This window comes from Vulpes vulpes, chromosome 16, assembly GCF_048418805.1.
Source record: "Vulpes vulpes isolate BD-2025 chromosome 16, VulVul3, whole genome shotgun sequence".
Taxonomy (NCBI): Eukaryota; Metazoa; Chordata; class Mammalia; order Carnivora; family Canidae; genus Vulpes; species Vulpes vulpes.
Window position 1 is genome coordinate 7,602,800 of NC_132795.1, and position 27,896 is coordinate 7,630,695.

General features: G+C 45.4%; 1 protein-coding gene and 1 long non-coding RNA gene across 2 annotated transcripts in view; one reads left to right on the forward strand and one right to left on the reverse strand.

Annotated features, from left to right (window-relative positions):
• Window positions 1-12,790: 12,790 nt before the first annotated feature.
• On the reverse strand, window positions 12,791-22,408 carry LOC112922576 (uncharacterized). Its single transcript, XR_011997865.1, has 3 exons — window positions 22,147-22,408; window positions 20,828-21,044; window positions 12,791-17,459 (listed from the first exon to the last, which is right to left on the reverse strand). It is a non-coding gene; the product is annotated as an uncharacterized lncRNA (long non-coding RNA).
• A 1,148-nt stretch (window positions 22,409-23,556) lies between these two features.
• The window catches only part of MARCHF4 (membrane associated ring-CH-type finger 4), a 108,864-nt gene continuing 104,524 nt past the window's right edge, over window positions 23,557-27,896 (forward strand). The window contains exon 1 of the mRNA XM_026002195.2: window positions 23,557-24,430. Coding sequence (XP_025857980.2) covers window positions 23,903-24,430 — 528 coding nt within the window. The 5' untranslated portion in view covers window positions 23,557-23,902. The remainder of the gene's footprint in view (window positions 24,431-27,896) is intronic.

Consider the following 27,896-nt stretch of genomic DNA (forward strand, 5'->3'; position numbering starts at 1 on the left):
ACAAGCGTGCATGCAAGAATACAAAAAAGCAAATCAATCTCAGGTTAAAATCTCAGTAGTGATGATCGGAGTACGGTGTGTCTATGAGCTTTATAGAAACTGTTTCTTGGGGTGTCACTCTTCTCTGGAAGCTTCCTTCATATGACACAAAGGTAAGCCCTCGGTTGTGGAGCTTGGATCACTGACCTCCACCTCCGCCCACCCCAAGTGACTGTTGTAGGTGGGGCTGGGGCACACCTGACCCGGTTCAAGCCCATCAGATCCCCTTTCACAGGAACTTGGCATTTTGAACTAAGAGATGGGGAGTTTGGGGTGTGAGAGATGAAAAGCGACTCCTAGTGAAAAGTCATATCCTTCCCCCAAATTCCATTTCTTTGTGCCCAAGCACAAAGAAAGACTGTGTTAAAGATTCTTTCATTCTGGGGACAAGTGACAACCAGGAGGAGATTAGCCGACTACCACAGATTAGGTCCCTTGGAAGTTACAGCTGGAGAATCACTAGCTTCTTCAATTTAGTTATATTTAGATAAACCCTGTAAAGAGTTTTGGGTTGAACTTGGCAAATCATCTGTCTTTGCATATGTTAGAAATTATCATTTAAATAGAATAGCTGTGGTAGCCAGCCTCCAAAAGGGCTGCTGGGTACTCCCCTTCCTGTTTATTCTCCTCCTTTATCAAACAGGGCTGATCTGTGTCACCAGCACAATATTGCAAAATACTGGGTGTGGAACGTGACTTCTCAGGCCAGGTCAGAGAAGGCATTGAGGCTTTCCCCTTGCCTGTCCTGGGTCACTCACTGGGGTTGCAGAGGTGGGAGGCCAGTCTCTGTGTCCCAAGGACACTCCAGCTACCCCATGTGAAGAGATGTCTGTGCTGAGCAGCCTCCTGGCACGCTGCTGCCTCAGATACTTTGCATTTGTGGATTTTTCCCCCTGGAATCCCTCTTCTCCCAGACGCACAGTGACGACTTGCTCCCTGACCTCTTTCAAGGCTTGCTTCAAAACTTACCTTCTCTGTGAAACCTTCCCTGATCACTGTATTTAAAATTAAAAATCTTTCCCTCGCTTGGCAATTCCCTCTCCCCTCCTCTGCTTTGTTTCTTCCATAACCCTTATTGTCATTTATATCTTATTTATCCATCTTCGTTATCTTTAGCTCCAGAAGGATAAGGATATTTGTGGGTTTGTTCCTTGCATCCTTTGGGTCTAGAAGCTTTTCAATAACTGCGTGTTACGTGAATGAATAAATGAATTGATCTAGTTAATTTAAAAATGAAACACATTATTAGGGGTTCCTCATAGAAAAATTAGAGACTATAATAAGCCTTAAGAATGAAATAAGAACTATCATCTGGAAATACCCAGTGCTAACATTTATTATGGATCTATCCTGACTCTTCTCTTTGATGCCCTCTGTGTTATAAGCAGTGGAAATCCACTTCAGCTGGCTCCAACACAGGAATATTTATCAAAGGCTGCCATGGACTCCAGAGAAACCAATAGGGCACACAATATCTCTGGGCCTGAAGGGAACTAAATCTCAACAGACACCAAAACTGTTCTCTCTGGCTCCAAGGGGCCTGGCAATCCTCCTCCCAGGGCATCTCTGCTTCATCTGTCCACCTGCTTCCATCTTCTGTCTCCGAAGACCACTTTCCTTTGCTCACTCATTAGTTCACATGTGGTCCTCATATCTGCTCCGCAGCCTCTATGATTTTTCAGCCTCACTGGCTCCATCTTTCATTGTCCCAATTCCAAGTTCCCAGAAGACCGCCAGCTGACTCCAGGGAGCTTTATCTGGTAGACAGGGTCACAAATCGGTATTCGTTTGCCAGGGCAGTCATAGCAAAGCACCATAAACTAAGGGAGTAACCAATAGAAATTCCTTGTCTCATAGTTCTGCAGGCCAGAAGTCCAAGATCAAGATGATAGTTGGGCCAGTCCCTTCCGAGGGCCTGCATGGAGGGTTTGTACCATGCCTCTATCCTAACTTCACATGGTTTCCTGGGACCTTTGGCATTCCGTGACTTCTGCTGTATCACCACAGTCTCTGCTTCATCCTCTCGTGGTGCTCCCCTTGTGGGTACATGTTTGTATCTAAATTTCCCCTTTCCATAAGGACACAGTCCTATTGGATTAGGGTCCACCTTAGTGACCTCAACTTCACTTTGTCATCTAGAAAGATTCTATTTCCTAAAGAAGGTCACATTCACAGATACTGGAGGCTAGGATTTCAGTATCTTTTGAGGAAACACAGTTCAACCCATGCTTGTCATATGGAAATAGTAGATTTGCACCTTCAAATGGCTATAGTGGAAACAATGACCTTTTTCTGGTACCAATGTTGTTTTCTATGTAAATATATATTTTTTTCATGCAAAAAATGGAACGATACTGCATGTTTTTCCTTTAACAATGTACTTTGAAAATGTCCTCATGTCAATAGCACATTTTACTTTGTTTTCAATGGCGGCATTATATTACACTATGCAAACATATCATAATTTATTTAAGCAACCTCTTATTGTTAGATTTCTTCCAATTTTTTGTTATTTTGTTTTGCAGTGAATATCTTTGTTTTGAAGTCTTTGTGCACACTGATAATTATTTCCTTAGGATAAATTGCTGGAAACAGAATTAGTGGTTCAAAGAATATGACATTTTAAAAGCTTTTGATATATTTTATCAAGTTGATTTCCAGGAAGTTTGTTACGAATTTCTGTCTCCCCAACATCTTTGCCAGTATCCAGCAGCATACTTTTGGTCAGCCAAAGTCAACGAGATTATAAAACATCCTATAATGGTTTTAGTTTCTATTTTTGGAATGAAATTGAAGTATTTCTGTGTATTTATTGGTCGTGTGCATTTCTTGTTTGGGGAAATTGTCAATTCATTCGATTTGTCTACTTTTCTATTGGATTTATTTGTTCTTATTTATTTGTATTAATTTTCTACCTTAGAAAAATTAACCTATTCTATGTTGTAGCTATTCTTTATACGGCCTGAGTTTTATTTTCTGTCTTATTTGTAATGCTTTTGAAATACAAACGTTTGAACTCTATCAAAATTTGTGTCACTGGATTCCTTCAATCCTCTTATGCTCAGAATTTCACTATCTATGGGGGAGACAAACAATCATGTATATTTCCTTTTATTTTTTTCTCCAAGTGGTTTCTATTTTTACATTAAAAGTGCTGATGTGTATGCTCTCGTTACCTCTGGTAGATTGATATGGCTACAAATCCTTCACCACTCTTACCTCTGAGAAGTGGAGTCTAATTCATCTTCTCTTGAATCTGGCTTTAGTGACTTGATTGTCCAACAGAATTGATGGTAGAATTGATGTCCTGGGAGTTCTGAAGCAAGGTTATACCCTTGTTGCACTGGCTCATAAAATCCCCAGTCTCCAGGTAAGAAGTCTGACTATCTTAAAAGCCACCTTGCTGGAGAGGTTATGTATAAGCACTTGACCGTCCTAGCTGAGCCCAGAATTCTAGCCATTGGCCCCAGGACAAACTCAGTATCATCAAGTAACTCTGTCAACACTAAATGGAGCAAAAGAACCACCCAGCCAAGCCCTGACCAAGTTCTGGCCCCATAAGCCCACGAGATATAATGTGTACAATTGTTAGTTTTAAGCCACTACATTCATCGTAGAGTAGTTTGTTATGCAAGAGTAGATAATCGGAACATTACCTCTTACCTGCAGTATCCTTACAGAAGCTGTGAGATGCAGGTAAAAGCACTAGAGTGATAGGGAAATAAGAGTCAGGAGCAAGGGTATTTTCATCAGTTGGTAATGACTGATGATATTAAAAGTAGCAAGGTTTATCGTTGACACGTACTTTGAGGCAGGAAAAAAAGGCAAATCAATCCCAACTTGAGCGTATTAAAAAAAAAAAAAAAGCATTTCTTCAATAATTAAAATCCATGGGACATTTTTAATGTACCATACACAGTGCTAAGTTTCTGACACAGATTTTTTTCATTTAATCCCCAATGGACTCCCTGTGAGTAGCTGCTGTTATTGCCCCATTTTATAGACAAGGAAATGAGGCTTTGAGGGTTTCAATAACAGGCCTATTTAGGATCTGAGTCCTTCTGTCTGAGACTGCACGCTTGGCCACAAGGCTAACCTCATTTCCAGGGTGAGGCTCTGATATCAACTTGCAGAAAGTGTCCCTTTTCTAAGGGACAGGTCTGGACACCGGATCCTATCAGATCCTCCTTCCCTCCAGATCCTACCATTTAGATGTTCCTAAGTCTCTAAAATCAGGGGGGTGAGCCAGATACTTTCCAACCTTTTTTTTTTTTTTTTTTTTTTCCAGATCATGCAAACCGGTGGTTCCTAAACTTTAGCCACGGGCCTGGCAACGTGGACAATACAAAGGAAAATGAGTGAGCCTGAGATTCAGAGTGCCTTTTTTTTTTTACCCAGGGCCCTCTGTTTCCAGACACCTGGACTGATGGGGTAAAGTCACTTCATCAGGAAGCACCCTGAAGGGAGGGTTCATGTCCAATTCATCCCTATATCCCTAGAACCTGACACAATGCCCAGCGCCTCAGGATGTGTTTGATGCTATAAAAGAAAGTGTCCTGAGCTGAGACCCTCACCCTCTCAGACCACTCTGAGGGCTTCCCAGAGTATTGCCTCACCCACTGCTCAGGAACAGGTCCAAGAGGTTATTTCATTCTGCTTTACCCGCAAGCCACTGCCTCAGCGACAGACTTCCATGGCATTCCTACTGGGGACTGGGGTCCTGCGACTGCCACTGTTTCTACTTCTCAGGCCTCAAGGAAGGGGACACGGCTCACTGCTCTGAGGCTGGGTCCCAAACGGGTGTCAGCTGCTTCCCTCAGCCGTGACAGCAGCATTGGAATCAGGTTTTATATCTTAAGGAGAACTTTCTATAAGTCTGGGATTAATGAAAGGAAATTGTGAACACTGAGAATCATTAAAAACTATGGGCCCCTTTCAGGCTTATCCTTTAAATGCATTTCCTTGTGTGGCTCCTGGCTGGCCTCTGTTGACAAAAGGCCATTGACTCACACCAGAAATATCCTGGGACTGCTCTTGGTCTTGAGGTACCAGCTGAAGGTACACTCTGAGGAGCACAAATAATGCTTTTTTCTTCCCAATGGAGGTTCCTCCTCCTCACAGTCTTATAGCTAACAACTGATTAAAGTCTTGGCAGGACAACTGACAACTGGAGTGTCCATCTGCTTCAAGGGCAAGCCATTCCCCAGCCCCCCACGTCCCCCACCCCCTGCCACCAGGGTGTGTCTGGCCCAGATAAGACAATCTGCAGAATGGTCTGACATTAATCTGCGCCTTCAACTGGGTTCTCCAGTCTTATCCATGTGCACCTTGTAAATGAGTGCATGAATTATCTGACCAAAACCAAAGCACCCACCCCGATTCCAACCAATCAGCTCGACAGCAAGCATCTTCTTAAATATTCAGAAAGCTTCCCCTTCACACCAGAGCTTATAAATTCTTAGCACAACCCCCAACCCCGTCAATGCTATCCTCCCCTCCTCTGGCCATTGCCTGTTTCCCAAGCCCAAGACCATTAATCACTCTGCTGCCTGCCAGGCCCTTTCTGTCAGCAACCGTTCCCTTTGACCCTCCTTGTCCATCTTTCTCCCTCGCCCCAGCCTCTGACAGAACAGAGTGGAGGCTCACACCTGTCGGAATGGGGTGAACAAAATCAATCAACAGGATTATGAATCTCTCCCACTGCCCCTTCCTACCCTCCACCATTTTCTCCTTCTACTTCTTAGGAGCATGCCAGGATTTTAAATTTCCTTCTGGGATTGGCCAAAGGGAAGTGATAGCAAGAGGAAATGAGAAAGGATTCGGGGGGAAAACAAGAACAACAGTAATTGGAGCACCCTGCAGAACTCTGGAAACATCCTGATAGCCGGCTACAGCCAGCACATGGAAAAGTTCCCCAACCTGGACCCAGATTCCCACAGGGGAAGAAACCTAAATAGGAATGAGAGGCGGAATATGATACTTTGCTTGTCAGCATCTTCACCTTATTTTTGTTAAAACCTGCTGCCTAATTTCTTCAAAGCTCTGGTCATATGGGCATGAATGAATTGAGTGACTGGTGTCTCAGTAGGAGCCAAAATTATAAAGTAGGCCAGTCTCATCTTCTCCAAGCTCCTGGCAGTATTAGCTCTTTGTGCTAAAAGGAGCAGACACAAGGGCCTCCCTTCCACTCCCAGGAAACCTGCTTTAACGGTGACCTGCTGGGAAACATGCTCCATCCTTTGTCATCTAAAACCTTCGAGACTCTAATGGCAGGAATTGCAGGCCCGATAAGAAGGGAGGGTGTCATAGGCAGGTGGGTAGAGGAGATATTTTTAGGCAGCCAGAACCTCAGAGAACCCATCAAATCACAGAGGCCCGCCCACTCCACCTGTGTCAGCTTTAAACTTGGATTGAATTTTTGGTGGCACAAAAGATTCTGTGCCTCCTGCCACTGGGAGGGCCCGTTCTCCCACTCTGCTGTCTCCAGTTATTCCACCCTCCAGCATCCAGCTGGCTCTGGCTCAGCCTGAAGGAGGGCAAGCAGTTGGACCAGCTTCACCAGACTGGCCTTTTATCCCAGCAGAGGGTGAAGGTCCAGGCCGCCCCAGGGTTTCCCTGCTGCCTGCCAGGTCCTTTCTGTCAGCAACAGTTCCCTCTGACCCTCCAAAAGGGCTGCTGACACAGCTGCTCCAGATTCTAAAGTACATGTGCTTAGGGTGCCACTGACTGAGAATATTTGGATGGTGGGAGAGTAGTTTCTAGCACTATGGGAAAGCCCAGCCAAGTCCCTAGTCTCTGCAAAGACCATTTTGGAAAATGAGACCCAATATCTGGTAGGTGAAGTGATGGAGGACGAATAGGGGTAGAGCAGTCAGGATATGTGGCTTCTGGTCCTGGCTCTGCCACTCAGGAACTGTGAGACCTTGGTCATCATTCCCCCTCCCTGACCCTCAGTCTCCTCCTGTGCAAAAATGAAAAAAAGTCAGATAGAGTGTATCTAAGTTTACTTTTAACTCCTTCCTTTTATGGATCCAACATCATTCAATTTGATCAAATACCTACATGGAGCATACAGGCAAAATCTATGAGGAGTCCGTGGAATTTGAAATTGTGAGAAGTTGTCCATATTCGAGGGCCATACTTTGCTTAATTTTATTAATATTTGCGCAGGAATTTTTTTTATACTTGGGAAAGGTGGGCTGGAGAGGTTGGGAAGTACCTTATTCTATTTTACTTGCTGGTATATACGCAGCCAAAAGGTTCAGATTAATTTGGGTGGACTGTTATCGTAAGTACTCATATCTCTTGTTTACTATGAGGTGACTTTCTGATGCTGAAGGCTCTATTCTTCTTCCATCTGTATCAGTTAGATCATTTTTTATTGCAAGGGACAGAAAACCCAACTCTAATGGACTAAACCAAGCAAGGAAAATGTATTGTCTCAAATGTCTGAACCATTGTCCCTGAAATACATTTCTTCTCTCAGCTCTGCATCCTCTGTATTTTCTCAAGTCTTAGGTAGAATCTTCCTTTGTGATCACAAAAGAACATCTAGACACTCTCAGAGTCATATATATCCATATTAAAATCTTCATTGGCTGGGATAATTTGAGCTGCAAACAACAGAAAATCTGAGTAAAACTTAGCTTAATCAATAAGGAAGATTTTCTCTTTACACAACAAGAAATCCAAAGATGTAGTGAGATCCAGTTAATTAAGTGCCTCAACAATGTCATCGAGGAGACAAGTTTTTCTACTCCTTTATTTTCAGTATCAATTTTTCTCTCAGAATGCCCCCCCCACATGGTCACACAATGGCTATTGGAATTCCAAGTGTCCTATCTAGACATTGCAATGTGCAGCAAAAGAAGTAAAGCTACCTCTTCCTCCAGGTTTTTTCTTCAGGAAAGGAAATGTTTCCAGAATCTCCTAGAAGACTTCTCATATTTTATGGAATAGAATTGTTCCACTCGCCCATTTTTCAACCAACCACTGACAAGTGGAATACAATTATCATGTTAACTTAGACTGATTGTTTCCAACTAGAGAAGATGTTGTCCCACAGGGATCATTTGACAATATCCAAAGACATTTTGAGCCCTGCAGTGGGCTAGTGGGTAGAGGACAGGGATGATGCTAAGCATCCTACAGTATACAGGGCACAGCTCTCACAACAATGTACTATCTCATCCAAGATGTCAGTAGGCCTGAGATTGAAAAACCTTGGCTTAGACAATTATCTAGAGTGAAATGGTTAGTAAAGAATCAACCACAATGTCTTCTACAATATTCTATCTGGAAAACAACAGTTTTTGTCCCAACAGTTCTTTCTTCTTTTTCTTTAAAGATTTTATTTATTTATTCATGAGAGAGACAAAAAGAGAGGCAGAGACACAGGCAGAGGGAGAAGCAGACTCCTGGCAGGCAATCCTACACAGGACTCCATCCCAGGACCCCGGGATCACGACCTGAGCCAAAGGCAGAAATTCAACCACTGAGCCACCCAGGCATCCCTGTCCCAACATTTCTAAGAAAATCTCATTGTAATGTCCATCTCTGAACCTATCACTGTGTACAGAAGAATGAGGTGCAATGATTGGTTTAAGTCTAGGTCATATGTTCCACCTCTGAGCTAGGATGAGTCAACCTTACCTGAAGCTGAGAGTAGGGGAAGAAAGGGTGATGCTGCAGAGAGAGCCGGGGACAGTAATCAAGATGAGGCAAATAGATGCTGGGCAGCGAAAACAACAGATGCCCACCACCCACACTCCTCTCATCAAGAGACTTCAGAGGCAAGAACTGTGTTTGTACTTGGACTCAAAATAGCAACAGCAGCAGTGGGAGGTCAATGGGACTGTCTAGGAAGACTCTGGACTAGTGCCAGTGAATTCTTCATTGGACATGGTAGGTAGATGTCCTGTGGCTTTAATTACCTCCATCCCAGCAGCACTTTTCACCTAAGGAGATGCTCAGTCAGCCTGGCAAAGTGAAAGCAGGAGAGGCAGAGAAGGGGGAGGGAGTGGAGGAGGTGGTAGCTAAGAAGTATTCAGAGAGAGGGAGAGCTGGGATGCTCTGTGTGTCCCGAACCTCAGATGACTTTTCTGCCCTGGAACTGGGCTCTATGAACTGCATCACCCAGGCCCCCTCCTCTGGTTTATGGTTGGGTTTGGCCAGTGGTTGGCATCACCATGAGATGAACGGGAGGGAGGAGAGATTCAGATATTTATTCCTACGGATTCTTCCTTGCTGTCATGGTACTTATAGTGGCTACATTTCAATATGACCAATGCTTTGACCAATGCTTCCAGTCCCTGCCAACATTTGTACCCAATTGTCTAAGCAAGCAGAAAGTGTGCTAACAATGTTGTATTTGAAAATGCTACCTACCTTTTCTTGAACACTTATGTCAGACACTATGCCAAGCACTTTATATGTTTTACTTCACTTAATTTGCACAACAAACTTATGGGTTAAATACTATTATTGTTCCTATTTTATAGCTGAGGGAACTGAGGCTCAGATAGTTAAGTAACAAGATGAAACAGCTGGTAGCTATAGTTATTAATACCAGTGGTCATCAATATTTTGGATTCTCTTCCCCCTCGTGGATATATGAAAAACTGTATTTCCCACCTCCCTTTGCAATTTGGGAAGGTCTTTGACTAGTGTTCTCAATGGGTTGTGACTTCAAGTGACAAGGCATTTCTGTGCTGACATATTTCAGAGCTGGCATGTGATCTTCAATCCTGATTCCTCTGCCTCTGCAGTCATGGTAGCATGTATTGAGATGGGATGCCATAGGATTAAAGCAGCCTGCAGTGCTGAGCACTGCATGAAGGCAGCTGCCCTGCAGAGTCACTCAGACCTGCAGTGACTCGGTGGGAAGGCAAAATAAACTTTTATTGTGTTAAGAAACTGGAAATATGGTGCTATTTGTTACTGCAGCATAACCTAGCCTTGCTAACTGAAACAGTGGAGGAGCTGGGATCAAATAAGTCTTTCTGAACCAATAGGCTTTCTGAACCAAATAAGTTTTCCTTAACTGCTGGACAATACTGCTTCTGCCTCTTTATCCAAGAAGACTTCTTAGAAGTTGTCACTCTAGGGACACCTGGATGGCTCAGCTATTGAGCATCTGCCTCCTGCTCAGGGCCTGATCCTGGTCCAGAGATCAAGTCCCGCATCGGGCTCCCTGTGAGGATCCTGCTTCTCCCTCTGCCTATAGCTCTGCCTCTCTGTGTGTCCATCATGAATAAATAAATAAATAAAATCTTAAAAAAAAAAAAGAAGAAGTTGTCACTCTGGAAAGGAGAGAGAAAGGAGACATAAGAAAGGAATGTGATACTCATGAGCCCTCTTAGTATAGGAATAAAAGAGGCAGGAAAGATATTAGTAGAAAATCATGCCTGTCTTTCCTTTGGTCATTATATCAATAAAAAAAATAATAGAGAAAATAAAAGGATTCCTTGGAAAAATGTTTATAACTAGGGCCTCTGGCATTTTTACACATGGCCAGGGAATTAATTGTGGCTGCTCCTCATTGGAAATAATTTTGCAGCCCATCTCTAGGGAAGCATAAATGGGAATGCTGTCTGCTTTGGAAGAGAAGCTCCAAGCTATAGCCCTTCTGCCTGCAAGCAGGATAGAACCTCCATTCCTGTCACTGTCTCCCTGTGTTGCTTTTCTCCTTCTTGGCTCAATAAAGACAATTTGTTGGTTTAAGACTGTTTATTAATCTCGGCTGGCTTCTTCTTTCAGCCTTCTTTTGCCTGCCATTCCGAAATCCCAAGATTGACAGGCCATGTCTTTGTTTTGGAAAGAACCCAGGTAATGATGCCAGGGTCCCCATATCTAAAGGCACTTTGTGTAATAAATCACAGTCCCTCAAGGTTACTAGGAAACCTGAGTTTAAGGGGATTACATTGGAAACCAAGATGCTAAAATGACCTTGTTTTCTCCACTGAAGAAGATAATTCTACTGTGGGGGGGTGGGTGGGGGTGGGGAAAGGGTTGACAAGGAAGGTGGCACCAATTGCCCACATATTCCTATACCTATGGTGAGAACATGGACCACCCAGTCTTCCCCATATTCCCAAGCATGTGTATATGGATCCCCAAACTGGGAACAACTATGAGAGGATTTGCTAATTAGCATCATGTTTACACATTTATTGTCAACTATAATTACTTGTTTATTAGAACAGAGGCTTCCCTGTTTATTACAGTCATTATGGTTTGTCAGTAAGAGATAATGTGCTTGAATTTCACAAGTACGTGTGAATTGCACAAATCTTGCCAGTCCTAGCTAGGACCAACTTTCAATGAAAATGCTCAGAGAAGATAATTTTCAAGGAGGCATGCAATCTTATTTTAGCTGATAAAAAGTTATCCTGCCCAACAGAACTGCAAACTGTCTCCTAAGCAAGGAATCTGCAGCAAGCCCCCTCCTAATTAGCAGTAATCTATGTTTCTGGTCTGTAGTGTTAATGCGAGGCACTGTGCTTGGCACTTACTTGATAAGTGTGCTCCTGCCCACTCCCGTTACACCTTCTAAGGTAGAGAATCCATGGTCTCATTTTCTAGATAAGAAAACTAAGGCTCAGAGACGTCAAATGAATTGCCCTGAGAGTCATGCCTAGGAGCAGCATCCAGGCCTTTCTTACTACAACGCCCATGCTTTGTTCATTCTATACACACACACTGCTCACATGCATGTTACCCACATAAGTGAATTGGAAGAGAATGTTGTCTGGGCTCTTTTTTCTGGGGCAGATGACTGCTGTGGTGTATACAAAGGGGAATTTCTGGGTGACAGGACCATGAGGTAGAGTCTCAAGACTAGAAAAGCAGAGCAGAGGTGTGCCAGCATGTTAATGTAAGGGAATTGGTGATGGGAAGAGATTGTAGTGTTTGCTAAGAATATTAGAAAACATGATGCCGAGCTGGAAATTTGAAAACCCAAAATATATTCATTTGGCTATTATGGATAGGGTTGGACAACCAGGACAATAAATTCACTGGTTAGGTTTCTGATTATATATAAACCTTTTCGGTTTTGCTCATGCTTGTGTGGGGGGGGTGGGGCAGAAGTTGCAGCATATAAAGAGTGCTACACATTGAGGGGCCTTGGCCTATATCAGCACAAGGAATTTGGGGTCACTACAATCATAATGGGAGTAGCCAACTGTTACTGAGAGTTTGCTATGTGCCAGACACCATGTCAAGTGTTTTACATTAATGTTCTTATTTAATGTTTATATCATGCTGCAAGGTTGGTTTTATTTTGTGTAGAGGTGAGGAAATAGTCACAGAAGGGTTAAGTAAGGTGGCCAGGGTCACATGACCAGGAACTACCAAATTCAGGACTCAGTGTCCCACCTTATCGGCACTAACAGAATTCTGAGACACACCCATACACTAAGTACCCTTTATTATCCTGACTCCGGTTTATGAGAAAGCATCCTGGACTTCAAGAGGCAAATTTGTGGGTTTTTTCTTTTTTTCTTTTTAAGATTTTATTTATTTATTCATGAGAGACACACAGAGAAAGACGGGCAGAGACACAGGCAGAGGGAGAACCAGGCTCCATGCAGGGAGCCTGATGTGGGACTGGATCCTGGGACTCTGGATCACGCCCTGGGCCGAAGGCAGGTGCTAAACTGCTGAGCCACCCAGGGATCCCTAAATTTGTGTTTTCTTACTTTCTTATACTGAGGTATTTACTTATACACAATAAAGCACACAAATCTTACATGGATAGCTTAACAGATTTTTACACAATTAAATACTCATACAACGGCTCTCTATACTCGTAGCTATATCTAATCTGAAAAGTTTAGCAATGATAAATATTGCAAGAAGTAAAGGTACAATTTAAAAATTTCCAGGTAATATTGTTTAGAATATAGTGATACAGCATGCACCTGGGTGACATTACATGCATCTTCTTGGTATAATTTACAGAGCTCAGGTCTTCCCTATTTTGGAGGATACATGAATCCAGACACTCGGGATGTAGGAGGTGTAAGGTGGCATAAATCAGAATACTAAGGGGCTTTCCCCAGTTTATACTAATTCTGTTTCACATCTCACGCACAGATAAACTTTTGTGCTCTCCACATAGGGGAGACAACATATCCTGTGAATTCCCCAGGAGAAGGAGGGTATATAAATTCGAGGTTTTATTATTGCTATGTATGTATCTAAAAATCAATATTTCTATCTGTCTGGCTATCGATCTACATGTGCACGCAAGCCATTTAAAATAGGCTCTTTTTTAAAGCCATGTTGCATTAAGTGAGTTCTCTGTTAAAATGGGTTATATGCACATGGTTAAAGTTTGCGGGGTGTGGGGATCATTGTACATGTGTGAACTGGGTGGGGGGTTAGTGGTGTAAGTGCAGATTATATTTCTGTTTAGGATTACATTTGTATGTGTACATCTCAGAAGCCTATGATTCCATGCATAGCCACAGGTCAGTGGAATAAGACAATATGTTCCCACAGAGGGTTGGTTGGTGAAGGGCTTGGTCCCCACAAAGGACAAAAGCCTTCACGTTCTGGGGCCAGATGTGGGGTGGACACATCAAAGGCACATCCAGGGGAGCTTGGGGAATCTTCAGCTGAGACCACTTCCTTCTTTGTCCAAAGATGACTCTGGGCAGGTAACTGCCCTCTCAGCACAACTGAGAAGCAGATTCTGCTTTCCATGTCCACTGTCTCATTGCAGGCTTTTTGAATATTTAATAATACAATTTGCCTTCCCAGAAACAGAGCTTGGAGAAGCCTGAACAGTTATTGGTACAGGAGGTGAGCAAGAGGGCTGTGATGATATGGAGCAGGCTGGCCAGTCACTCCCCTCCAGGAGCATCCTCAAACTGTAAACCCCAGCAGATGGCTCTGAGCTGAGGATGTGGCAGGGAAAGGAGACCATGCAGGTGGTTTCAGGCACCAGTCAGGAGGCTTAGAGAGGAAGAGGAAGTGCTGAGCTGGTATCAAGTGACCATGGCATGTGGTGAGAGGGAAACCAGAGACTTATTTTCCACTAACGTATAAGAGCTTGGCTCAAATTCAGGCTACTGCAGTGTATTTCACTGAATGGCAAAGCTGAAATGAACCACATCACTCTTCTGATCCCGAGCTAACGTTTTACTGACTGGAAAACTGAGACCCAGAGTACAACCCATCTCTGAAATCGCACAGTTGATTAGTGGCCAAGCTGTTTATATAACCCAAGAGTCTGTTTCCATTCTTGGAATGGTTAGGTTATGCTGCAGTAACAAATAGCACCATATTTCCAGTTTCTTAACACAATAAAAGTTTATTTTGCCTTCCCACCAAGTCAGTGCAGGTCTGAGTGACTCTGCAGGGCAGCTGCCTTCATGCAGTGCTCAGCAGTGTAGGCTGCTTTAATCCTATGGCATCCCATCTCAACACATGCTACCATGACTGCAGAGGCAGAGGAATCAGGATTGAAGATCACATGCCAGCTCTGAAATGTGTCAGCCCAGAAGTGACTCGTCACTTAAAATTACAACCCATTGAGAACACTACTCACTATGCATTTCTCACCCTCCCCACTTGCAAAGGGAGGTGGGAAATACAGTTTTCCATGTATCCAGGAAGGGGAAGAGAATCCAAAATACTGATGGCCACTGGTATTAATGACCTAGTCACTTACCAGCTGTTTGATCTTGGGCAAGTTGCTTAATTCTCTGAGCATTCAGTGTCCTCTTCTATAAAATGAGAAAGATGGTAATTTCTAACCCATAAATTTTATGATGCAGATTAAATGAGATAAGGCATACAAAATGCTTGGCACAGGGTCTGGCATCTTGTAAATATTCAAGAAATGGTCGACCTCTAGTTCTTTCCCTATTGGACAACCAGAGTGACCTTTTAAAAATAGAAATCTATTACTCAAAATCCTTCAGTGGCCTCACAGTTCACTTAGAATTAAATGCAATCTCTCTCACCATTATTATGGTCTCTACATGATTTAACTCTTGTCCTCCTCTCTGGTTTCATCTTCCATCATCTCTTCTCATTCCTTAGTCTCCCGTTACTTTGGCCTTCTCGCTGTTCCCCTAACAAGCTGCATCATTCCTGCCTCAAGCTCTGTGCCTGCTCCTTCTCTAACTGGAACACTGCCTTCAGATCTTCATAGCATTAGCTCTTCCTGCCTTAGGTCTAAATTCAGGAAACCTTCCTTGCCCTCAGCATCTATTTCCCTCCAGTCTACACACAGGCTAGTGGGTCATTCCCTATCACATTGTCCTGTTTAGCTTCTATTATTATTATTGTTGTTATTATTATTATTATTATTAAGTAGGCCCCATGTCCATGTGGAGTCCAACATGGGGCTTGAACTCATGACCCTAAGATCAAGTTGGTTGCTTAAGGGACTGAGCTACTTAGTAGCCCCATCACCTGTTTAGTGTCTTTCTAGGACTTATCACCATATGAAATTAACTAATTACCTGCCTATGTCTCTGTTTTCCACACTAGGATGTGAACTTTGTGAGAGCAAGGCCTTCTATCTTGCTCCCTATTGTATCTCTGTCACTGAGAATGATCCAGGACTCCAGTGGTGAACGCACAAATCTCTGATTAGCACCTTTTCCATATAATTATGTTGCCTCTTTTTGATATTTATTTGGAGCTTGCTCTTTCCTCACTCATGTCTGGAGAAGAATATCAACTCCTAGCAGCGGAGTGGCTATCCTGGCTATCCTGCCCTTGTAGCAGCTGGTAACTGGAGGGTGGAAGTCTGACTTTGAGCTTTATCTTCTAAACCAGCTTCTCCACAGTGGAACTCAAGTACTACCTGTTTTGCAATTGCCCAAGGAACTAGTGGAAAATACATATCCCAAGTCTATAATAGACAAAGAAATCAGAATCTCTGGAGATAAGAGTCTACTGGGAAATCTGCACTTTCGATAAGCACCACAGGTCATCTTAGAGGCATACTTAGGCTTCGAGGAGCTCTCTTAGGTCTCAAGTTCACTCCACCAATTAAGCATACAAAATACTTTTACTTTTTCCTGGTGAATTGGCACATTTATACTTTCATTGTCTTGTGAATTATCAAACTCTCATGTGAGGTTGAGTAGAGTGCCTTGGGGCACAGAAAACATGGGCACAATGACTGATGTTCTCAGAGCCCCTATATATGTGTTATCAATTGCTGTGTAAGAAATTACCCCCAAACTTAGTGTGTTTCTCACACCTGGCACACCTTTTTGTTCAGTAGAAACTCTTTGAGAAGGATGGGCTAGGGTGACCCGAGTCAGGGGCAGAAATAGAAGAGAAAATTAAGGGCTCCTGGGTGGCTCAGTCAGTTAAGTGTCTGCCATTGTCTCAGGTCATTATCCCAGGGTCCTGGGATCAAGTCCCACATTGATCTCACTGCTCCTTGGAGAGCCTTCTTCTCCCTCTCCCTCTGCCTGCCATTCCCCCTGCTTGTGCGCTTGTGCTCTGTCTGTCAAATAAATAGATACAATATTAAAAAAAAATAAGAAGAGAAAATTGAAATCCATTTCAAATGACCACTTACCAGTGGCTCAGTGAAAGGCTTAGATAAGGAGGAGCCTGGGCTATTGGTTAAGATGAGGCTGTAATAATTGCTCTAGATTCTTGTGATCCACTATTGAAAGAGGTCTATGGCTTGGAATTTTCACTTTGTTGATGGTAATGATGGTCACAATCCATTGAACAAGTAAGTATTGAGCACCTACTATGTACTGTCTCTGACATAGGCATATGGGAATGAAATGCCCCCCCCCAAAAGAAAAAAAAATCTCTGTCCCACAGAGCTTAAATTCTAGAAGAGGAAATGGAAGAAAATGATGCTAGCTAGCATCTCTCTTCCTGTCTGAAACATTTCCTTTTCATGAGGGGCTTAGTCTCCCAAGTCTTCAGGTTCAGTGAAGATTCCCAAAATTTTATTTCTTCCAAGGTTTACAGATGGATATCTACTCAAATACTCATGGACTTCCTTACATTCTGAGAAATGGACTCTGGTTAAGAGGTAGATGTTTCTGTATGTGTGTTGGGGTGGGGGCTGTGATAAGGTACAGAGGGCTTAAAACAACTACGTTTATCTCATAGTTTACGTAGGTCAGGAATTCAAGCACAGCTAAGCTGTGTCTTCTGGCTCAGCTTCTTTCATGAGGCTGTAGCCAAAATGTTGGCCAGAGCTATAGTCATCTCAAGGCTCAACTGGGGAAGGATTCGTTTCCAAGCTCACTCATATCGTTGTTGGCCAGATTTGGTTCCTCATGAGCTGTTGGACTAAGGGCCTTGGTCCCTTGCTGGTTGTTGGCTGGAGGCTATCCTCAGTTCCCTGCCACATAGGCTTCTCCATAGCACAGCTCACAACATGGGAGCTGGTTTCCATCAGAGTAGGCAAGTGAGAAGAGCTGGAGAGAAAATGAAAGCAAGCTGAAAGTCAGTCTCTTTTAAGCTGATCTCTGAAGTGATATGCCATCACTTTTGCTGTATTCTATTTACTAGAAGCAAGTCACTAGGTCCAGCCCACAAAAGGAGAGGATTACACAAGGGCTTGACTACCAAGAGATGGGGATCATTGTGAAAGCTTTTATTTTATTTTTTATTTTTTAAAAAGATTTTATTTATTTATTTACTCATAGGAGACACAGAAAGAGAGAGAGGGAGAGGCAGAGACCTAGGCAGAGAGAGAAGCAGCCTCCATGCAAGGACCCCGATGTGGGACTCTATCCTGGATCCTGGGATCACGCCCTGAGCCAAAGGCAGACGCTCAACCACTGAGCCACCTAGGCGTCCCCATTGCGAACCCTTTTAGAAGCCACCTTCTACTGCCTTAGCCTGACTTTTGAGCATGGGACACAATATGGCAGACAGATAATAACTGTGTGGGGATTCTATGTGACATGAAAAAATAATTTAAAAGGCATTGTTGTGTCTTAAAGAAGAGCATAGACTTTATGGTGAGAGAGGTCTATCAGCTTTGGTGTTAGAATCACAGGTTTGGTGTTCACCAAATGCAACATCTTAGACTTAGTTTCTCTGAGCCTCAGTTTTCTTACCCCAAAAATGTGGGGAAAACCTACTACCTAATGAGTTTTGAAAATAAATAAATCACTTGGGTAAGGCATTTGTTAAAATGCATATTCTCAGTTTCTCCCGAAGAAATTCTTATTCAGTAGACTTAGGTGGCACCTAAGAATTTCTATATTTAATAAATGCACAGTGTTTCTAGTATGTATGAAGAAGGTGTGTGGCTTAGTACATGGTAGCTATTAATAATTTCCATAACTGTAATTCTGCAATTATTCTTGAGCAACTATACATTTGAAGAGATTCGACTGATTGAGTGGAAAGCAAACTGTACTGAGGATCAGAAGATGTAGAAGTTTTAGCCCTTGTCTGACAATTACTTTACCGTGAGATCTTGGGCACAGAGCCACCTGCTCTTTCTGGACCTCTTCCCCCACCTCCCACCCCCACCCCCACCCCTAGCCTCTGTAAAATGTCTTCTATCCTGAGTACTGTCTGTCTAGATAAAGAAGAAACAACAGCAGTTAGCATGGGATCACTTTAGGACTCCCCTAATTGGAGAAGCAAATGCAATGGCCACCATAATAAGTCTTTTCTGAAATCTTCATCTCCTAATATTTATTCCTGAAGACTATTACTTGGAGCCTCTCATTCTTCTACCCTTCTAATTCACATGATCCCAGCATCTCTGTATTTAATGAAATATATCTGAAAAACAACCTTGTTTAAAAGAATAAATCTATTAAGGAGCTGAGAACTTTCTGGCATGAAATGAAAAATATTGATTGGTTTTCACCTGTTAGCAATGAAATCCCATCCAGTTAATTAACCTGCTCAGAGATAAAGTTTATTACTGCCCTTCACCTTCAGCTCCAAATCTTTAAAACCATTAAAACAAGTAACTGGTCAATGAGTAAATCTTCTCCCAGTTTGGCATTCAGGGCCTTCTGTGGTCTGGCTCCAGCCTACCTTTCAGACTTGACTTCCAGCTACTTAATTTCAAGCACCTACTACTCCAGTCAAATGGAAGAACTAAAATATTCAGCATCCCCTCCTCTGAATTCTACATATCTTAACCCAGTTTGTATGTCACTTTTTGAAAAAGGCTTTCTTGGAGCTCTGGTGTCTCCGCTTCTCCTCACCATCCCCAATTGCTGCCAAGCCATAAACATAGTTACCTCCTTATTTTAAACATTCCCCAAACTTTTTATACCTTTGTAGCATTCATTATTTTGTACCTTGTATTATGATTATGTACATATTTATAGTTTTAGACCCTTGAGGATGCAATTCCAACCAATCCATTTTTGTGTTGCCATCCTCCAACACAATGCCTTGCCTGTGATTGGTGTTCAGTAAAATATTTTTTGAATACTTGAATGGAGACCCATTGATCTAACATTTTCTTTGCTGTGGCTTTTACGCGTGAGGCTCAAAACCATTGTTTCATCAACAGCATAAGGAGACTCTAACTCAGTGAGGTGCTTTTCAGGATTATATTCAAAACAGAGTCCTGAAGCCTTCCAGTCTTTCTGAAGACAGCCCATTGTTGCTCCCTGTCCTTAGCAGCTTTCTGTTTCTAGAAATCTTTTTCCTTTCCATGGAAGGGTTGGGAAAGACAGTCTTATGGATATCACTACTTCCCCTAACTCTGAGTATAGGTTTCATATGGCTCTTCTATCTCCTGCCCCAAATCACTTGCATGACACACTTGAAACTAGTATTTTATAAGTAGTATTTTACAAGACACTGAAGTTCAACTTTAGTTAAAGCAGATATTCAGTTATATATGAGAGCACGCTCATGAATGTGTTTAGGTTGTAGGGGAGAAATAGGGTAGCTTCACTGAAACAAAGAGGCCGTTTTTCCATTCAGCATTCATTTTCTTGATCACCCACTAGGCTTTAGGTGCTGTGCTATATGCTAATGATACAAACGTAAATACTGGTCCTTGCCTTCAAGGAGCTGTGTGTCTTATAGAGGGAGATGAATATATGATGAGATCATTGTTACAGAGTGTAATTTGCACAATGTCAGAGTCAGGCATAGGGTGATGTGGTGCACAGAGAATTTTCTTTGAGAGCAGATGGATTTTCGCAACAAAGAAATTCTCTTTTGCAGCAGAGTGGGTGTGCTGATATCAGTAATACACATATTATTTTGTAGTTATTTTTGTAGTATCCTCTTCCAACCACTTACCTTGGGCCAGGTGTCAGCATCCATGGTGGGTGCCAAGGCGTGATTCATACAAGCAGCTACCCTGGCTTAATCAAGACCCAGACTTAGGTCCTTGCTCCTTAGAGCTTGTAGGAATAAATCGTTCAAGGAGATGGCAGCAAAGGGGTAGTTTTCTTATGATTCATAGGGCTGAACTTCATGCCAGTGATATTTTGGTGCAGAGATTTTGCATGCTTTTCTGTCTATGGCTCCAATATTTCTAAAGGCATTACCACAGCTGTGTAGATGATTCATTGGGATAGTTTGCCCAAGTCTATGACCCTGGAGGTGTGTATGCATTGGAGGGGGAGAGAGGTTATGAAGAAATGCAAGAAAGTAAGCTTAAGTTTTAAATGACCAAAGTCTACAGCTGTAAGTACTAAGTATTTGTATAGACCACTTTAAGTTTTCTTTATTTTGCTTTTCACATTTGGGGACACCTTTCTACTCTCCAGAAACTCCTTGAGAAGGATGAGGTAGAGTGAGATGAGTCAGAAACAGAAAGAAGAAATTAAAATCCATTTCAAATTACCTCTTGTCAGCAGCTCTGTGAAAGGCTTGGAGGGCGGGAGGGCTGGAGCTATAGGTTAGGACGGGGCTGTAATATTGCTCTGGGTTCTTACGATTCACAGTTGGAAGAAGTCTATAGCTTGGAGTAATGATGACTTTGGCGATGGTGATGGTGGCCATATTCCACTCAACAAATATGTATTGAGCACGTATGATGTGCCACCTACTGACCTGGGCACCTAGGATTAAAATCGACCAAAACAACAAAAACAAACAAACAAACAAACAAAACAGTCCTGCCCTTTGGAGCTTATATTCTGGATGAAACTGGCAAAAATGGTGCTGGCATCCCCCTCCCTCTTGGAAGCATCCCCCCCCCCCCCGCCCCCGCTGAGTTCTTAGTCACGAGGGACTTAGTCTCCACCGAGTCCCAGCGTCAGTGAGAGAATCACAAAACTTTATCTTTTCCAGAGCCTGCAGATTCATATCTGCTTAAAATGCTTATGAGCAGGAAAATGGACTCTGGCTGAGATGTAGAAGGCTCTGGGTGTGCGCGTTGAGAGGGCTGGTGGTAGTGCACAGTGGAAAGAAATTCTGCGACCTTTACTATCCGCACGGATACTTTCCGGCTGGGGGGAAATGTACCCTGAATTGCTCCCTTCCACCCCACTTGCCTTTCTCTCTTTCTCGCTCCCCCCTCCCTTCCTCCCTAAATCCCTCCCTAGCCTCCTTCCTCCCTTTCTCTTGGTCCCTCCCCATCCCCTTCCCTCGGGCGGGCGGTTCTCCTCCTCTCCCTCCTCTCCCTCTCCCTCTCCCTCTCCCTCTCTCCCTCTCCCTCTCCCTCTCCTCTTTCCCTCTTGGCCCCCTTCCCTCCTCCATCCCTCCGCGGCGTCTGCGTCAGGCCCCTACTTGCGTGACGCGCGGGGTCTGGGTGGGAGCTGTCCACCGGCCCGGGGTGCTGAATGCAGCGGCGGCGGCCGCGGCGGCGGCGGCGGCGGAGGTAGCCGAGCGCCTTCTCCGCTGCAAGAACCTTGTTTCCCCCCCTCGGACGGTCAGCTCAGCGCCCCGCCACCTCCCTTCCAGCACCACCCCTTTGGGACCCGAGCCAGGGGGGCAGCATCGCGGCGGCGGGTGCTGAGCAACGGCGGAAGACGAGACAACACCTGGCAGCAGCCTGGGAGCTGATTTGCTTCCTCTCGCCTTTTATCAGACACAGATTTATATACTCGGCGTTGGGGAGCCGCGAGGACCCAGCCGGAGCCAGGTGCTGGCTGTCTCCCACCTCGGCCACACCGCTCGTCCCCCTCCCCACCTGCAACTGGCACCGCAAACAAGCCTTACCTCGTTGCATCTGCGGGGAGGTAGCAACAGCCGAGCCCAACCAGCCGGAGGCAGCGGAGAGGAGGGAGGGGCGTGGGGGGTGCAGAGAGCCGACCAGGCCGCCCCTGGTGGGGGGAGCGGGCGCAGAGCTGCGGCGAGGACCCGCAGCCGCCCTCCTCCCGCACCCGCACCCCTGCAGAACAGAAGCACTCTTCCCTGATTATCTGAGAACCGAATCATCATTCCTCTTCCACTAGTTTTATTTCATTTTTTTTCATTGCCCCCCCCTCCCCGGCCGCCCCCACCCTACGCCTGCCTCGCCTCTGGTTGCATGGCAGCGCGGCCCGGGCGCGGGGGCTCAGAGCCTGCCCCCAGGGAAGGAGGAGGAGGAGGAGGAGGATCATGAAGCCGGGAGTCGCGGCCGCGCCGGACGGCGAGCAGCAGCCGGAGGACGAGCCGGAGCAGCCCCCGCCCCGGGGACACCGGGACGCCGAGCAGCAGCCGCTGCCGCCGCCACAGCAGCATCGGCGGGCGCGGGCGGACCCGGAGCAGCAGCAGGAGGGCGACCAGGGCCCAGGAGCGGAGGAGAAGGCGAGGCCGCTCACCCGCCCGCATCTGCCCTTCCCCCGGCCTTTGCCCCTCGCCCCGAGGGACCTTTGATGGAGCCACGGCGAAGGGGCCGCGGATCTGCCGACTGCCGCAGGGGTGGGCCGGGGGCCGAGACCATGTAACCCGCCTCTCCTCTCCCTCCTCTCCCCACACGCCCCTTCTCTACCCCCTCTGCCTCCCGGCCCCTGCACACACACCCTTCCTCTCGCCAGGATCTTAATGCTCAGGAAGGAAGCGGCTCTTCAAGGGTTAAAGGATCTTCCCCTCTTCCCCTCCCTTTCTATCCCCCTCCCAGCCCGTTATTTTCCTACTTCTATTCCCCTAATTGGCTTTTTCCTCTTCTGTGCAGCCTTTTGGCTGCAGAGGCAAAGCACAAGCCCCTCGCCCAATTTCACCTGCAATCCTCCCTCCCCCATCCAACTGCTCTCTTAAAAGCAACTCTGGTGCTTCTGGGGATTAATTGCCCCAGTTTTCTGCCCAGGAGAATTAAAACTTCTCCCAACCTCCTCTCCTCCCCACTGTAACCCCCGCCCCCCCCCACCACCACCACCACCACAACCCATCTCCTGCTACCTGAGGAAAACTCTCTTTTCTCTCTGCACATGCAGTACCCAATTTTTTACGGAGCTGTTTTGCCCTAAGCCAAGCTCAGTCCACTCCAAATTCGACTTACAATCTTCCCCACCCTTTTATACAAAACACAAGAGATTTTCCACTGCCTAGGAATTTGAGAAGAACCCAAAAATCTTCTCCTGGGAAACTTTCTGACAACTCGATCTTGATCTCAAGGCCCCAACAGCACCTCCCTCCACATTTTTTTTTTTTAATTCCCTCCTCCGACCAGTGTGCCCAAGTCAAAGGCAACAAGGAGACACCCTGAGCAAAGCTAAGGTTGGTGGGGGGGTAAGGGGGAGGCAAGAAAACCTTTGTTGTTGTTGTGTTGTCGTCGGGCTTTCCAGGGAGAGTTCAGAGCCAGTGACTCACAGTTCTCAGTCTTGGGGGCAACTGATTTGCTACTCTGAGGGGGTGTAAGGGGAGCCAGTGAGAAAGCAGATTCCCCCCCCCCCACAACACAGCTTTGCTGTGGACCCCCCTCAAAACCATTCTACTATCTTCCTCTGAAAAGACTCCAGCTGCCCCTCCTGGGCTCTCTGCTTCCACTGGGCACATGCTGATGCCCCTGAGTGGGCTGCTCTGGTGGTGGTGGTGCTGCTGCTGTTGCTGCTGTGCCTGGTACCGCTGTGGATTGTGTGCCCCGGCTCCCCAGATGTTGCGCCACCAGGGTCTCCTCAAGTGCCGCTGCCGCATGCTCTTCAATGACCTGAAGGTTTTCCTACTGCGGCGCCCCCCTCCAGCGCCCCTGCCCATGCACGGCGACCCCCAGCCCCCCAGTTTGGCCGCCAACAACAACACCCTTCCGGCTCTGGGTGCCGGGGGGTGGGCAGGCTGGAGGGGCCCTCGAGAAGGGGTGGGCAGGGAGACCACTCCTCTGCCACCTGCACCACCTTTGCCACCTTCTTCTGTGGAAGATGACTGGGGTGGCCCAGCCACAGAGCCACCCACCTCGCTGCTCAGCAGTGCCTCCTCAGATGACTTCTGTAAGGGGAAGGCTGAGGATTGCTACTCACTGGGCAGCAGCCTGGACAGTGGCATGAGGACCCCACTATGCCGCATCTGCTTCCAGGGGCCGGAACAGGTGAGACCCTTTTTCCCTTTTCCCGCTGCCTTATGGTGTCTCCAGGTCTGGCAGATTACTACTCGCCTGCTCGCCCTGGGGAACCGTTGTGCTGTCTCTGGTGTGAGGAATATACATTTAAAGGGCTCCTCCTTGATGTTTCTGGTGGTTAAGTTTGCCCGAAAGGTGTCTGGTTCCTGGTAGAGCCTGTTTGGTGGCTCAGTGGTACCCCCAGCTTTTGCATTTTCTTCCCAATGCTAGCGTCCTCAAGTCCATCCAGAAATTCCATGAGTATCCTCAGAATAGAAGATTCAGAAGTCGAAAGTGATAAAATGAAGGAACTCGGTGGCCAAAGATATCTTTTTATCTGATTTGTTGTCACTGACATTTCTCCCTGCCCATTTTCAGTCCCCGATTCAAACTTCTTCCCTCTTCAGAGGAAAATGTGCAGAGACCGTCTCCTCTTTCCCTACACAGCAAGCCTGACCTTATTATTTCACGTCGAGCTACCCCCTTCCCAATTAACACTGACATCCTCAGCAGTATGTTTTAGTCAGTGAGGAAGAAATGGGAAGAGATTCTAGGTCCAAGAAGCCTCTACAGTTTGCTAAGACACTTCTTGACCGACTCAGGTTTTTCCTAGGAAAACAAATACATAAGCAGGTTGAGAATGGGTTTAAAGGATATGGAGAAGGAAGTAGGGAATCTTGTCATATCTACTCCCCTTCTCAGGCCTGAAGCAACTTAGAATATCCCCGAAACTCTCCCCATCCAGGATGGGGGATGCCAACTACAATCATGGACCAGTCTTCCTAAGTCTGAAGGTCCTCCCTCTCTGTTCATTCAGATTTTTGCAGATAGCCTCACCCCACCACTTCCAGCTCCACTTCCAATCTAGTGTCTGCTAGAGGCTGGAGACAGCATGTGGACATTCTCCTAGAGTCATGAATTATGGCAACACTTCCCACAGAATCCCAGATAGAAAAGACTCACCTGAAAATCTGAGTTAGTGATGCTGGAGAAAGAACATTAGATTGCACCTCGGTCAGAGTTCTGTGGTTGCATCAGCCACCTTTTCAGTAACTTCCCAGAAGTGGAGGGAAGACTTCTGGGTGCTTCTTGAACAAGCGGCAGAGCAGTAGGATGCCATGCCGGTGATCCCGAGGGGCTCTGGCTCTTGCTGAGGCTTTGCTCTGCAAGAGACAAGCATAGCTGACATTTTCATTCATTTTATCTCTGCTCTGAACGAGCAATGTACTTCAGGGACAGATGATGACTCGGGTCACAGCCTGGGCATTATGAGAGGAGGTGACATAGATCTCAGTGTGAATAGATGATTCTGAGGGACTAAGGGCTGGGTTCCTCCTTCTTGTGACTAAGGTTACTGAAGTCTCAAATGAAGTCCTCCCCGAGGTGAGGACTCTTGTTAGGTGAGGAGGTCCAGGGCACCTGCCTGCTCATTGTCCTTCCAGCTGTTCTCTCCACTTCCATTGGTGGGCACAAGGTGGAGTGGCTTGGCTGAGAGCAAGAGTGAGGCCTCACTTTGGGGCGCTCCTGGTCAGCATTTTGCCCTGGTAGGGAGACTAATCTTTTCTAAAATAAAGAATTAGCTAGCTTCTGAACTTCTTAAGCTGTTTTCTCCCATATGGGTTGGCTTAGGTCTGCATGTCACAGGGGCTGCTGGGACTGTGGCTTCTGGCAAAAACACCCTTGTCTCTAGAAAACAGCAGGACTTGGAGCCTGTTCTGGATGGTATTTCACTGTGTGAACTTCAAATCGGTTTATGCCTCTGGGCCCCTTTTGCAACTTCTGTGATTTAGAGGCACCTTTTTCTGTCCTCCTTTTTTCCTTGTAAGTGTGTTGGGAGAATTCAGAAGATAATGAGCCTGAAAACATCTTGAAAGGGATTAAAATATAATGGCAGGTATTTTGGAATGGAAAAGCAGTATTTTGTTGAAAAGAAGAAGAAGAAGAAAGGGATCATTAGGAATATTGTGAAATGCCTGCACGTGATTCAGCATCTGGGCAGAGGTTAGGAGCCTTCCTTTCTTGTTCATTCTTTTAATGAAAGGTGTGTCTTAAATAAAGCACTGAATAAAAAGAGCTAACACCAATAAAAGGAATGGGCTCTAGTATTATGTGGAAGGAACAGGGGCATCGTGTTGGCATTAAGACTGGACTGGGTCGAGCACTTCCTGCATATGATGACTATATTTGCGGGGGTTGCATTATTCGTGCAGAAGCCTGGAGATTTTTAATGAGATTGTGCTATAGTAGTAATAAGAGTAGCATGTGTTCGATGTGAACATATTTTCCCATTTTTTAACATAATTTTCTTCACAGGATTTCAGTGAGGAAGGGCAACAAAGGGGAGATGGGGAAAACCCTCCAGAGTAAGAAGAGAGAGACAGAAATACAAATAGAAAGTGAAGACCTGAGATGTCAGTATTTTATTTTCTCTTCAGGGAGTAAGCGCTCCAGCAATTGTGCACATGTGGCTCTGAAGGGAGGGCAGTCTGCAATCTCAGTAGCTGAATGTCTTGGACTTTTCTTTGCCCAAACAAAGGAACCAAACAGCTCCCTAGTCATTTGCCTGCTGCTCCAGGGGCTAAAAGACTGCCCCAAATGAAGATTTGATCTCTTCCTGACAAGAGCTTGTATAGGATAAGGGGCAACTGGGAGGGTCCAACTAATTCCAGTTTTCGCATGTGCCTATGGTGGACTTTACACTCATTCATTCATGCATGCATTTACTTTAAAAATGTTTATTAGGCACCTACAGTGTGTCGGATGCTGTTCCAGGCACTGAATATCCAGGAGTGAACAAGTGAGGCCTCTGCACTCCTGAAGCTGACATTCTAGTAGAGATGCAGAAACGTACCAGTAGACTACTAGACAAATAGAGCGATTTCATATGGTGTTGAGTACCCTGATGAAAGTCAAGCAGGATAATGAGTCAGACCAGAATGAAAGGGAGGGTTTGGGAAAGATGCAGCTACATTAGAAAGAGTGATCAGGGACAGCCTTCCCAAGAATGTGCCATCTGAGCTGGCCCCTCTGCGATGAGAAGGACCCACTGATATGCAGGCCTGGGGGAAAAGCATTCCAGGTGGAGGAAATAGCAGGTTCAAAGACCTAAGTGTGAACGAGCTTAGTGTGTTTGAGAAACAGAAGAGAAGACAGGAGGAGGCAGACGGATGGTGTGTGAATAAATGCTTTGAGAGCCAACTTGGCTCCATGCTGGAAAGCTGACTGAGTAGCCACTCCCCTCCTCTCAGCCATTCATTCAGGCTGGACAGGGGTCAAGGATCCGTGGAAGTGTAGAACAAGAGCCCAGCTGGCAGCTCTTCTCTCTCTCTCTTTCTGGCTGAAGATGCACTGGTTCTCTTCGACGGACCGTGGTGGGTAAGCTGAGATCTCTGAAGCCAGATGGCCCCAGTTTGAGGCCTGGACAAGTGGCACAGCTTCTCTGTGCTTCATGTTCTTC